Here is a 13,250-nt window from a genome sequence, read left to right as displayed (position 1 = left end):
CAGTCTATAACAGCACCCAAACAGACTTCTGGATTGAAATAATATCGTTATGCGGGGGTCCACTGTATATTCCTTTTGGGCACTGTGGTTAGCTCTTTTATTGTCACAGGCCCCTGAAATTAAAAGTGCTGACAGTGTCACGATTTAAAAAAAACATGAAATGGTAGAGAATCTTTTTCTGAAGGTAAAGACACTAAAAAAGCAAAATTTCATGAAAAACTTATGGAATTACACAGGCACAAATTTGGTGGTCTGCCACATTTTGCACATCAGTTATTTCACCCACTTGGGGTCCTATTTTAAGCCAATTCTATTGCTCAGTTTGAAGGCCTATTAAATATTTTGCTAGTATGCCTTCCATTATATCAACAGAGTGCAGTGCAAGAAATTGCCAATTCAACTATCCAATCTACCTTTTAAAGTGCACATAAGTTGGCAATTTGTCCAATTTTACATAAAATTCAACAAATTCCAATTTAAAAATGGACTCCAAAACAAACACTGTAGGTATTCCAGCCACTAAAGCAACCTAGGCCTCTCCTATATTACACTTGCTCTCAATTTTGAATCCATCATACAAAAAAATGCAAGTTTTACCCTATTGCTCAGATTAGTAAAATATACAAAAAACAAGAATGATTGGTCATGGTTTAGGCTGTCCCAATAATTATAGCAGACCTAGTAAAAGCCCATTAAACAGACTGGAGTGGGGGCCCTACCCTTCCTCAGGAAAATTGCCAAAAGTCCAAAATTTCCATTGCTCTGATCCCTGTTTCAAGCTATGTACTTCCATTCCTGAAACTGACCAAATTTATCTCTTATTTCACTATGTCTTCCATTCTATCAATTAATACCAAGAAACTGTCAGTACAACCATACAAACCATTAGAAGACACCTTAAAGTCACTGTTTTAAGCCAAACTTAAGGTCAGACAAACGTCTGCTTTTTCTCATTATGCACTACACGATGTAAGATTTTTTTATACTGTGCACACTTGCTGCACAGATCCATTCTTTCGAACCTAGCCCAAAATTTACCACTCACAGCATAACTGAGGGTGCTGTACTTGCAACCTAGATCTACCTGAGCTACATTGATGTCAGTAATGTAGATCTACATAGGAGTGTGTGAAAGGGTGAAAGTTGCAGAGGTTGGTTGATGAGTTTGGTAGGGCATGTAAAATAAGGAAATTAAAAGTGAATATAGGAAAGAGTAAGGTGATGAGGATAAAAAAAAATTAGGTAACGGAAGCTTTGATATCAGATTGGAGGGAGAGAGTATGGAGGTGATTATTTTTTTTTTCTATTAACACATCAGCCATTTCCCATCAAGGCAGGGTAGCCCCCCCCCCCCCCCAAAAAAAAAAAAACTTTCATCATCACCCAGTCCGTCACTGTCTTGCCAGAGGCATGCTTACACTACAGTTATAAAACTGCAACACTAACACCCATCCAGAGTGCCAACACTGTACTTCCCTTCTCCAGGAATCAAGTCCGCCCTGCTGTTTTCCCTGAATTCCTTCATAAATGTTACCTTGCTTACACGCTAACAGCACGTCAAGTCCTAAAACCATTTGTCTCCATTCGCTCCTGTCTAACACGCTCGCGCAAGCTTGCTGGAAGTCCAAGCCTCTCACGCACAAAACCTTTACCCCCTCCCTCCAACCTTTCATTGGCCAACCCCTATCCTGCCTTCCTTCCACTACAGATTTATACACTCTCAAAGTCATTCAATTTCGTTCCATCCTCTCTGCATGTCAAAACCACCTCAATAACCCTTCCTCAGCCCTCTATATAATAGTTTTGGTAATCCCATACTTCCTCCTAATCTCCTAACTACGAATTCTCTGCATTATATTCACACTACACATTTCACTCAGACATGACATCTCCACTGCCTCCAGCCTTCTCCTTGTTGCAGCATCACAACCCATGCCTCACACCCATACCAGAGCGTTGGTATAACTATACTCTCATACATTCCACCCTTTGCTTTCATGGATAAGGTTTTTTGTCCCCACAGACTCCTTGGCGCACCACTCACCTTTTTCCCCTCGTTAATTGTATGATTCACCTCATCCTTCATAGACCCATCTGCTGACACATCCACTCCCAAATATCTGAACACATTCACCTCCTCCATACTCTCTCCCTCCAATCTGATATCCAATCTTCCGTTACCTTATTTTTTTGTTGTCCTCATCACCTTACTCTTTCCTATATTCACTTTTCTTTTACATACCCTACCAAACTCATCAACCAACCTCTGTAACTTCTCTTCAGAATCCCCCAAAAGTGCAATGTAATCAGCAAAGAGCAACTGTGAAAACTCCCAATTTGTGTTAGATTCTTTATCTTTTAACCCCACACCTCTTGCCAACACCCGCACATGGAGTTGTAAGAGACTTACAACTCCATCTATAAATATATTGAATAACCATGGTGATATCACACATCCCTGTCTAAGGCCTACTTTTACTGGGAAATAATCTCCCTCACATACATACTCTAACCTGAGCCTCGCTATCCTCGTAAAAACCTTTCACCACTTTCAATAACCTACCTCCTACTCCATACATTTGCAACATCTGCCACATTGCCCCCCTATCCACACTGTCATATGCCTTTTCCAAATCTATAAATGCCACAAAAACCTCTTTATCTAAATACTGTTCACCTATATGTTCCACAGTAAACACTTGGTCTACACACCCCCTACTTTTCCTAAAGCCTCCTTGTTCATCTGCTATCCTACTCTCCATCTTACTCTTCTTTCAATAAAAATTCCACCATACACTGTACCAGGTATGCTCAACACACTTATTCCCCTATAATTTTTGCACTCTCTTTTGTCCCCTTTGCCTTTATACAAAGGAACTATGCATGCTCTCTGCCAGTCCCTAGGTACCTTACCCTCTTCCATACATTTATTAACCCTCTGTTTCGGTCGTATATATACATCTTACGAGCCACCGTGTTTGACGTATATACTGTATACTCAAAAATTCTAACGGCTTCAAATCAAGCAGGAGAAAGCTGGTAGGCCCACATGTGAGAGAATGGGTCTGTGTGGTCAGTGTGCACCATATAAAAAAATCCTGCAGCATGCAGTGCATAATGAGAAAAAAAAAACTCCGACCGTTTTTTTGGATTAAAACTCCAAATTTGTGGTGTATTTTTGTATAGTATTTATGGTTGTATTCTCATTTTCTTAGTCTCATTTGATAGAATGGAAAACACAGAAATAGAGGTGATTTTGATTGGTTTTACTATGAAAAGAACCTCGAAATGGAGCTCAAAGTAGGGGAAATGTTTGATTTTTGCTGATGTTCAAAAGTAAACAAATGTCTTTGTCCAATAAATGTCCAACTAGCCATTCTAATATGCAGCCACGAATGGGTTGACGTTATTTATACAATTATTACAATATTGCAGTAGTCTGCATAACAGTAAATCTTCTATTTTTTGTTTGAATAAAAATTCAAAATAGAAAGCAAGAGTAATATCAAAGGGGCCTGGAAGACGTAACTGATAAACAAAGAAAATGTTATTTTAGAGCCAGGAATGTCTGCATTGCTCATTCTGAACCCTATTTTGAAATCAGCATATTTTTTAATTTGCGTGAAATTGGCCAAATTGCAAATTTCTGACCACATTATTGGGTAGTTGAAATCGGTAAATGGGCAGTTTCTTGTACCCACTCGATAGAACAAATGGAGTTCTAAAGAAATAGCTATAAGTTTGGTCAACTGGAACAATGGAATTAGCCGAAAATAGGGCTCAAAGTGGGCGAAATCGCCGATTCATAAATAACGCCGAGGTCATTAACTTCACGACAGCGTAATTCCATAAGTTTTCCATCAAATTTTGTTCTTTTGGTGTCATTACCATCGGGAAAAGATTCTCTATCATTTCATTATTATTATTTTTTTTTTTTTTTTTGAAAATTTTTCAACACCAGGAGACATCTCAGGATTTGGGGTTTAGACAGTCAAGGGGTTAAATAAAAACACTAACCACTCCAAAACTATATCCCCCACCTGCCTTTAACATTTCTATCTTTATCCCATCAATCCTAGCTGCTTTACCCCCTTTCATTCTACTCACTGCCCCACACACCTCCCCCACACTCACAACTGGTTCTTCCTCACTCCTATAAGATGTTACTCCTCCTTGCCCTATACACAAAATCACAGCTTCCCTATCTTCATCAACATTTAACAATTCCTCAAAATATTCCCTCCATCTTCCCGATACCTCCAACTTTCCATTTAATAACTCTCCTCTCCTGTTTTTAACTAACAAATCCATTCTTTCCCTAGGCTTTCTCAACTTATTAATCTCACTCCAAAACCTTTTTCTTATTTTCAACAAAATTTGCTGATATCTCACCCACCCTCTTATTTGCTCTCTTTTTACATTGCTTCACCACTCTCTTAACCTCTCTTTTTCTCTCCATATACTCCTCCCTCCTTGCATCACCTCTACTTTGTAAAAACCTCTCATATGCTAACTTTTTCTCTCTTGCTACTCTCTCTACATCATTCCACCAATCACTCTTCTTCCCTCCTGCACCCACTTTCCTATAACCACAAACTATATTCTTAAACTTACCCCATACATCTTCTACCCCATTGCCTATACTCACTAGCCCATCTGTCCTCCAACAGTTGTTTATATCTTACCCTAATTGCCTCCTCCTTTAGTTTATAAATCTTCACTTCTCTCTTACTTGCTGTTTCCATTCTCCTTGTATCCCATCTACCTTTTACTCTCACTGTAGCTACAACTAAAAAGTGATCTGACATATCTGTAGCCCCTCTACAAACATGTACATCCTGAAGTCTACCCAACAGTCTTTTATCTACTAATACGTAGTCCAACAGACTACTGTCATTTCGCCATACATCTCTTGGAGGGGAATGTATTCAGATATTTGGGAGTGGACGTGTCAGCAGATGGGTCTATGAAAGATGAGGTGAATCATAGAACTGACGAGGAGAAAAAGGTGAGTGGTGCACTGAGGAGTCTGTGGAGACAAAGAACTTTATCCATGAAAGCAAAGAGGGGAATGTATGAGAGAATAGTTATAATAATGCTCTTGTAGGGGTGTGAGGCATGGGTGGTGAATGTTGTAACAAGAAGGCTGGAGGCAGTGAAGATGTCATGTCGGAGGGCAGTGTGTGGTGTGAATATAATGCAGAGAATCCATAGTTTGGAGATTAGGAGGAGGTGTGGTATTACCAAAACTATTATCCAGAGGGCTGAAGAGGGGTCATTGAGATGGTCTGGACATGTAGAGATGATGGAACAAAATAGAATGACTTCGAGAGTGTATAAATCTGTAGTGCAGGGAAAGGCGGGTAGGGGTCAGCCTAGGAAAAGTTGGAGGGAGGGAGGTAAAGGAGGTTTTGTGTGTGAGGGGCTTGAGCTTCCAGCAGGTGTGTGTGAGCATGTTAGATATGAGCATTTGGAGACAAGTGGTTTTTAGGACTTGATGTGCTGTTGGAGTGTAAGCAAGGTAACATTTATGAAGGGATTCAGGGAAATTGGCAGGAGATTCCTGGAGATGGGAAGTACAGTGCCGGCACTCTGAAGGAGTGTTAATGTTGCAGTTTTATAACTGTAATGTAAGCATGCTTCTGGCAAGACAGTGATGGAGTGAATGGTGATGAATTTTTTTCTTTTTTCGGGCCACCCTGCCTTGGTGGGAAACAGCCAATGTGTTAATAAAAAAAAAATTAAATTTTTAATTAAGAAAAAATGACTTTTCCTTTTAAGGAATATTTAGAGCTAGTCAGGCACTATTTTAATGTCATACCTGGTTGCCCAACAACAAAATGAACATCGGCCATGAGTTCATTGTTAAGCATTGCAGCATTTCTCTCTCGAAGGCTGGTTGCATGGAAGTTTGGGTCCGATGATGTGGAGGCAACAGAGGCCCCAAGAGGAACAGGAGAGAGTGGAGGGGGAGAAGTGACACTGTTGTGTCTGTGCTGAGGAGATGTGGGTGCACTTGAAGGCTGTAGGATTCCTCCTCCTCCTCGTCCACTTCCAGTACGAGGATTACTACCTTCGCATTGATCTTCAATGCTTCGTAAGGGTGGCATCAGTGGCCCCAGGAAAAGGGAGTTTTCGCTATCCAAAAGGCTTCCTGCAATTAAAATTAAATAACCATTGTATGTTTCTATTTGACTGTAATATTCACTTGAACATTTTTTTAATGTACTCTAGTTTAATTATTAATTTTGATTACAAATAGAGTAATATTGTTTCAAATACTGTAGTATTGTTGCAAATCATCTGGTCCAGGATGGCCATGAATCAAGATTTGTAAGAAATTTAACCTTTATCTTTTAAGTACAGTATAAGTGATAGTGCCCTACTCTCCTCAATGTCAAATCTTCAAGACACATTTACCGATATTACATTTATATTTTTTAAAAAATATGGAATACATTCTATATTAAGATGCAGACCATAGTCAAACACTGGTAAGCCAGTGATGTTGCTGCCTTAACTCTTTATGGGCTCAGTAACACCACTGAGCACAACTTTTTCCTCTCTCAGCAAAAAATATCCTTCATTTTTAGTAAATTAATATTCTCAGTTTGGTATTTATAGCCAAAAGAAATTAAAATTCAAACCTGATGTAGAGAGGAGGGAGTGTAGGGCAAAGGGATCTTCATACTGTGTTCTTTTGCACACTTGCTTGCTTGAGGGTGATGTTTGACTCCCGTTGTCCATTCTTGCACTCTTAGCATCAAGATGAGGGATAAACTGTCTCACTTACACCTAAAATGTTAAGCTCTGCTTGTCAGAAACAGGATTATTATTTTTTAAAAGATGTAAAGTTATTCTGTACAAAATCACGTCAGTGAGCTATAGTTTTACTTCACTTACGGAATCTTCCCTACTGGGTATTTATGGAAACACTGTAAAAGAATTATCTTTTTCAACCAATTTCTTAAAGTGGGTGAAAAGATAATTCTTTGACTAACTTGAAATGTTAAGGAAAAAAGTTCCAGATTATTTTTCTATAATTTACCCAAAGTGTTACACAGCCTGTCATACAGCAGACTAATCATTACATTGCTTAAGCTCTTTTTGGAGGAAATACTGTAATGTGCATGTCATTTGACCTGATTCAAGTCTAGTATATTTAGATTTACCAATATTTTGTACAGAACTTAGGTTCAAATGATACTTGAAGACATGACTTACCTAATTGAGTTAAATGAACAAAACTGTCAAAAGTAATGGTGTTTTAGTATGGAGAGGTTTGAGTGGTATAGCAACACAAGGAAAATTAAATGACATCAGGATATTTACTATTGTATTAATATTACATATTAGATAATGTTGACCACTTGCCTGTGCTTTACCTGTGACTGGTTTTGAGGGCTCTTTTACTCTTGCAACCTAGCATGAGGTCTAGGTTTCCTGTTAACTTCTTGATCAACCAGGTTGTTTGTATAAGCAGCCTGCAGGTCCACATAATCCTCATAACCTGCCTGATCTGGCACTTGCAACAGGAAGCTGTTCACTTTCTTGAAAAGTTATGTCTTCATTCTGGTAATATTTCTGATATTTGCTGGTAGTGTGAAGTCTTGGACACCTACTCCTCACTGGGTTTATCCACATTCTCCTGTATCTTACACTCCATTAAGTTGTTACAGCAGTGTACAGGCTAGGGACCAGGCCCTCAAGTATTATCTTCCATGTATATTATATCAAGTATCTCTAGCTTCTCCATTTCAGAAAGAAAAATCCAAGTTCATACTCTGAAGCGTTCCAATAATTTAGATATTTTATTGACTGTGCAGGTAGTATATGACGTCTGTACATTTTCTATCTCTGCTATCTCTTATGCCTTGAAAGGCACTGTGAGCACAGAACAATATTTAAGTTGTGAGAGCACAACTAATTTGAAAAGTACCATTATTGCACTCAACTATTTGTAGTCTCAGCCTCTGGCTCTGCCTTGTTTCTTGTGTTTTGAAAGTTTTTGTAATCAAACCAGCCATTTTCCTGGCCTTTACTGCATTTGCCTTATATTTTCCAAATAAGACATCCTCTGACAATTATTCCTAAGTCTTTTACGTGTTCCATATGTTCTGTGATATAGTCTGCCTGTATTCTGTTTGTTTGAAAATCTTCATACTTCCCATACCTAAAAAGTTGAAATTTGGCACCACTGAACATCATCCTATTTTCATTTGCTCAGTGAAAGACCATGTTATCTTTTTGCTAGTTTTTCTTTGTCTTCTACTGAGATGACTTTCATACTTATTTTGGTAGCATATGCAAAAGATGATATGAACCTGTGATTAGTGCTTTTGTCTAGGTCTCCTATGAGAATAAAAACCATAATGGTGTTAGGGCATTGCCTTGGGGCACTGAACTTCTAATTTTGCTAAGACAAGACTTTTTACTATCACTGTGATCTGTTTGTAAAAATTGTCCATTTTTCTAATCTTTCACCAGGGTATTTACTAAATACCCTGGTGAAATCTGTGTAGATTACATCAGTTTTATTTTCTTTCCAAGGCCTCCATAGTTTTGTCATAGTGATCTAACAGTTGTGATAAGCAAGCACTTCCTGCTCTAAAGCCATAGTGCGTAGCTCCTGCTTTTCAGTGTCGGTAATTTGGTATGTCAGAAGCCTTTCAATTTTTTTTTTATAATGTGATGTTAGTGCTAATGGTCAGTAATTTTTTGCTGTTGCTCTGTTGCTTCCTCTGTGAAGAGAATATAGGAAATATATGTTCCTTGGACAGCTTATATGGCATTTAGAAAAAGTAACAAGGGCAGTTCTCTTTGTTATCCCAGCCCAGCCATAACAAATAATAGTACTGTACATTAATACATACTGACATTTGATAATAGACACAAATTACAGTTATAGTCAACATTAGACAAGATTTTGCCTATATAACAGGCTTTTTCAAGTCAGTTGCATATACTACATGGAGAAAGATTATATAGGCAGGAGCAAGGAGAAGTGAGGTGCAGCAGCAGCAGCAGTGTTATAGCTGTGAAAGCTTCAAACTTGAAGGTTGGTAACAAAAAAAAAAAAGCACAATACCGTGACTGGAACAATACACAAATAACCCGCACATGGAAGAGAGGAGCTTACGACGACGTTTCGGTAAATGGTCCAAGTCAGACCAAAACGTTGTCGTGAGCTCCTCTATGTGCAGGATATTTGTGCATTGAAGGTTGGTCCTGATGATAGGCTTTGTCCACTAGCTGTGCTGCCAAGGGTTTGGCCAACTGGAAACTTCCTGGTTTTGCACGGTCATGTTGGATATTGAAATAAGAAGGATTTCCAAGCATTTTCTCTTAAATTTGTTAGCCTCCTTAATAATTAGTGTGCTCTCAAGCAATATGCTGTAGACAACAGCATCGTCATAACCAAAATAAAAAAGGAGGCATTGTAATGAAGAACACCATGGAATACAAAGCCAAAATATTAGATTTGTAAGGAACCTGACCTAACCCAAACTTCACAGAGAAGCACTGCATGAGGCCTACTGGCCCTGGCTACACCAGATGTATACCAGTTTCCTGTACAAATGTTTTGGTATCTTACATATTTTACAGTTTATAGTACTTATATAAAGGCTAAGGACTTAACACCTTTAAGAGAATGTTTTATTTATAATCAAGGCTAAGGAACTGAACACCTTCAAAATAAATACTTTGCAAACAGCAAAGTGTACAGCAGCAGGCAGTAGGCCTGCTGCTGTACACTTCTGTTCTATGCTTCTGTTGAAAAACCTTCTATAAAAATAGATTGGTGAAAAGTTGTGGGCAAATACACACAATTGTGATATACCTGTGACTGCTTTCAGGAGTCTTCCTACTCCACAGCCTGATGTAGGGGCCACTTTTTTTTTGGTGCTTGCCTGGTCAGTCAGGTTGTTGCTGCTGAGGGCCACATATCCATTACAGCCTGGCTGATCTGACACTTGGCAGAGGTAGTGATTGAGTTTTTTCCCTTGAAGATTTCTACACCTAGGACATTTTATTATTTAAACATTTTTATTATAAAATCTTGTGCACTTCAAATATATACTTGTTTATTACAAATATATATTTGGCATGAATAAGCTCAAGGACTGAAATGGTTTCATGCAAAATGTCAGGCGTTTGCTCGCCTGTGTTTATCTATGCTTTTGCTCTCTGTTTACACTGGACTATAATATATACAATGTTTCCCTCTCCTGCCTATATATTGTACTACCATCATATAGGCTCTTAGACTCAAAAACAAACAAATAAACTTTATTTCTGTAAAGTGGAATACACTGTACAGTGGACCCTCAGCTAACAATATTAATCCGTTCCTGAAAGCTCATCGTTAGCTGAAATTATCGTTAGCTGAATTAATTTTCCCCATAAGAAATAATGGAAATCAAATTAATCCGTGCAAGACACCCCTAAGTATGAAAAAAAAATTTTACCACGTGAAATATTAATTTTAATACACACAAACTAACACTTACCTTTATTGAAGATCTGGTGATGATTGATGGGATGGGAGGAGGGGAGAGTGTGGAAGTTGTTAATGTTTAGAAGGGGAATCCCCTTCCATTAGGACTTGAGGTATCAAGTCCTTTTCCGGGGTTACTTCCCTTCTTCTTTTAATGCCACTAGGACCAGCTTGAGAGTCACTGGACCTCTGTTGCACAACAAATCTGTCTATAGAGGTCTGTACCTCCCGTTCCTTTAAGATTTGCCTAAAATGGGCCACAACATTGTCATTGTAATAGTCACCAGCATGGCTTGCAATAGCTGTGTTAGGGTGATTTTCATCCATAGAGGTTTGCAGTTCAACCCACTTTGCACACATTTCCTTAATCTTTGAAGTAGGCACAATGGATTCCACAACTGGCATAGGCATCTCAAGGTTAGCCCCAAACCCTTCAAAATCTTTCTTAATTTCCATACTAATTCTCACCCTTTTTATCACAGGGTTGGCACTAGAAGCTTTCTTGGGGCCCATGGTGACTTATTTTGCAGGTACAATCACTAAAAACGCTGTGATAATATGAAATGTTCCGATTGTGTGCATGGATGCGACTGCACTGGCTGGCTTGTAAACACTGGCACCCATGGGACAACTGAGGCGTGCTCAGGCCACACATGGACGCGTCTCGAACCCCACCTTCCTTCCCCTATAGATTTATATGCTTTCCATGTCATTCTACTTTGATCCATTCTCTCTAAATGACCAAACCACCTCAACGACCCCTCTTCTGCCCTCTGACTAATACTTTTATTAACTCCACACCTTTTCCTAATTTCTACACTCCGAATTTTCTGCATAATATTTACACAAAATAACCCAAATAACCAAAAATAGACCACAGATAGTCGATCATGTTGAGAAGTTGTTGCTGGTGTGGATCAAGGATAAAGCTATGGCAGGTGATAGTATTTCTGAGACAATTATTTGTGAAAAGGCAGGGCAGTTGCATGCTGATCTTGTAAAGAAAACTCTTGGAACCAGTGCTGATAGTGAATTTAAGGCCAGCAGAGGCTGGTTTGACAGATTTAAGAAGCATAGTGGCATACACAATGTTGTAAAGCATGGTTCACAAACGGGCAGCTGACAAATTTGTAAATGATTTTAAGGGGTACATAGAGCCTGAAAAATTCAAACCCCCAATAAGTGTTCAATTGTGATGAAACAGGCCTGTTTTGGAAGAAAATGCCAAACAGGACCTACATTAATCAGGAGGAAAAGGCACTCCCAGGACACAAGCCTATGAAAGACAGGCTAACTCTTTTGTTCTGTGCTAACACTAGTGGGAATTTTAAAGTGAAGCCTTTACTGGTGTATCATTCAGAAAATCCCAGTGTGTTTAAGAAAAACAATGTCATTAACAACAAGTTATGCGTCTTGTGGAAAGCAAATAATAAGACAAGGGTCACGAGGCAAATTTCCAAACGGTAGGTCCATGAAGTGTTTGGCCCCAGTGTGAAAAAATACCTCCTAGAAAACAGTTTGCCACTCCAGTGCCTCCTGTTACTGGACAATGCTCCTGCACATCCTCCAGACTTGGTAGACCTACTGTCTAGGGACTACAGTTTCATCACAGTGAAGTTCTTGGCCCCCTAACACCACTCCTCTCCTCCAGCCCATGGATCAGCAGGTCATTTCTAACTTCAAAAAACTCTACACAAAAGCAGTGTTTGAAGAGTGCTTTGAAGTGACCTCAGACACTAAGTTGACCCTAAGAGAATTCTGGAGGAATCATTTCAGTATCCACACCTGCATAAGCCTTATAGGTAAGGCTTGGGAGGGAGTGACTTCCAGTACTTTGAACTCTGCTTGGAGACAATTGTGGCCACAATGTGTCGTCCAGAGGGATTTGGGAGGGTTTGAGGCTGACCCTGACCTTGCCGACCCTCTGCCTGTTGTAGAAGGTATTGTGGCACTGGGCAAGTCCATGGGGTTGGAGGTGAGTGGCGAGGATATGAAAGAGTTGGTGGAGGACCACAGGGAAGAGCTAACCACTGAAGAGCTGGATGAGCTTCATCTGGAACAGTATCAGACCACAGCTCAGGAACTTGCTTCAGAGGAGGAGGAAGAGGAAGAGGGAGTGGATTAGGTGCCTTCTTCAAACATTAAGGAGATGTGTGCCAAGTGGAATGATGTGCAAACATTTATGGAGAAGTACCACTCTGAGCAAGCTGAAACAAGCCATCTTTGCAACAAGTTCAGTGACAGAACCATGTCCCATTTTAGGGAAATCTTAGAGGCACCAGAAACAGAGGACTGTGGACAGTTATTTTGTGAGACAGGGGTCCAGTGACACTCAAGCTGGTCCTAGTGGCATTAAAAGACAAAGAAAGGAAGTAATTCCAGAAAAGGACTTGTTACCTAAAGTCTTTATGGAAGGGGATTACCCTTCCAAACAATAAGTGCTGCCAGATGTGCTTCCAGATGTCATCATCAATCTTCAATAAAGGTAAGTAAAAATGTTATTTTATGTTTATTTAAATTTTATTAATGTATTACTAATTGTACTATATGTTTGTTGTATGTAAAACTATAATGTAATCTCAATAAAATTATTTTTTTGTGAATATTTTTGGGTTTCTGGAATGGATTAATTGTATTTCCATTATTTCTTATGGGAAATATTGCTTCGACTTTCGAACATTTTGACTTTAGAACTAGCTCCTGGAGCAGATTAAGCTTGAAACTCGAGGTTCCACTGTATGTACCAACAGTA

At 39.2% G+C, this 13,250-nt stretch overlaps 2 protein-coding genes across 10 annotated transcripts in view; one reads left to right on the top strand and one right to left on the bottom strand.

The window, feature by feature from the left end:
* The window catches only part of LOC128692866 (retinol dehydrogenase 13), a 483,761-nt gene that overhangs the window by 429,515 nt on the left and 40,996 nt on the right, over positions 1 to 13,250 (top strand). Inside the window, exon 1 of one of the 5 annotated variants that reach the window (XM_070092118.1) lies at positions 6,068 to 6,179. The exons of the other annotated variants lie outside the window; for them this stretch is intronic. The gene's annotated coding sequence lies outside the window, so the exon portion shown is untranslated. Of the gene's footprint in view, positions 1 to 6,067; positions 6,180 to 13,250 lie in introns of those variants that run through there. 5 annotated transcript variants of the gene reach the window in all.
* The window catches only part of LOC128692867 (BTB/POZ domain-containing protein 3), a 59,525-nt gene that overhangs the window by 45,378 nt on the left and 897 nt on the right, over positions 1 to 13,250 (bottom strand). For 3 of the 5 annotated variants that reach the window (XM_070092124.1, XM_070092123.1, XM_070092119.1), the window contains exons 2-4: positions 9,842 to 10,020; positions 6,648 to 6,795; positions 5,822 to 6,154 (exon numbers count right to left, since the gene is read on the bottom strand). In XM_070092124.1, coding sequence (XP_069948225.1) covers positions 5,822 to 6,154; positions 6,648 to 6,747 — 433 coding nt within the window. In that variant the 5' untranslated portion in view covers positions 6,748 to 6,795; positions 9,842 to 10,020. The remainder of the gene's footprint in view (positions 1 to 5,821; positions 6,155 to 6,647; positions 6,796 to 9,841; positions 10,021 to 13,250) is intronic. The other 2 variants (XM_070092120.1, XM_070092121.1) reach the window with 2 other exon arrangements.

This window comes from Cherax quadricarinatus, chromosome 38, assembly GCF_038502225.1.
Source record: "Cherax quadricarinatus isolate ZL_2023a chromosome 38, ASM3850222v1, whole genome shotgun sequence".
Lineage (NCBI taxonomy): Eukaryota > Metazoa > Arthropoda > Malacostraca > Decapoda > Parastacidae > Cherax > Cherax quadricarinatus.
This window is presented reverse-complemented; position numbering and strand designations above follow the sequence as displayed.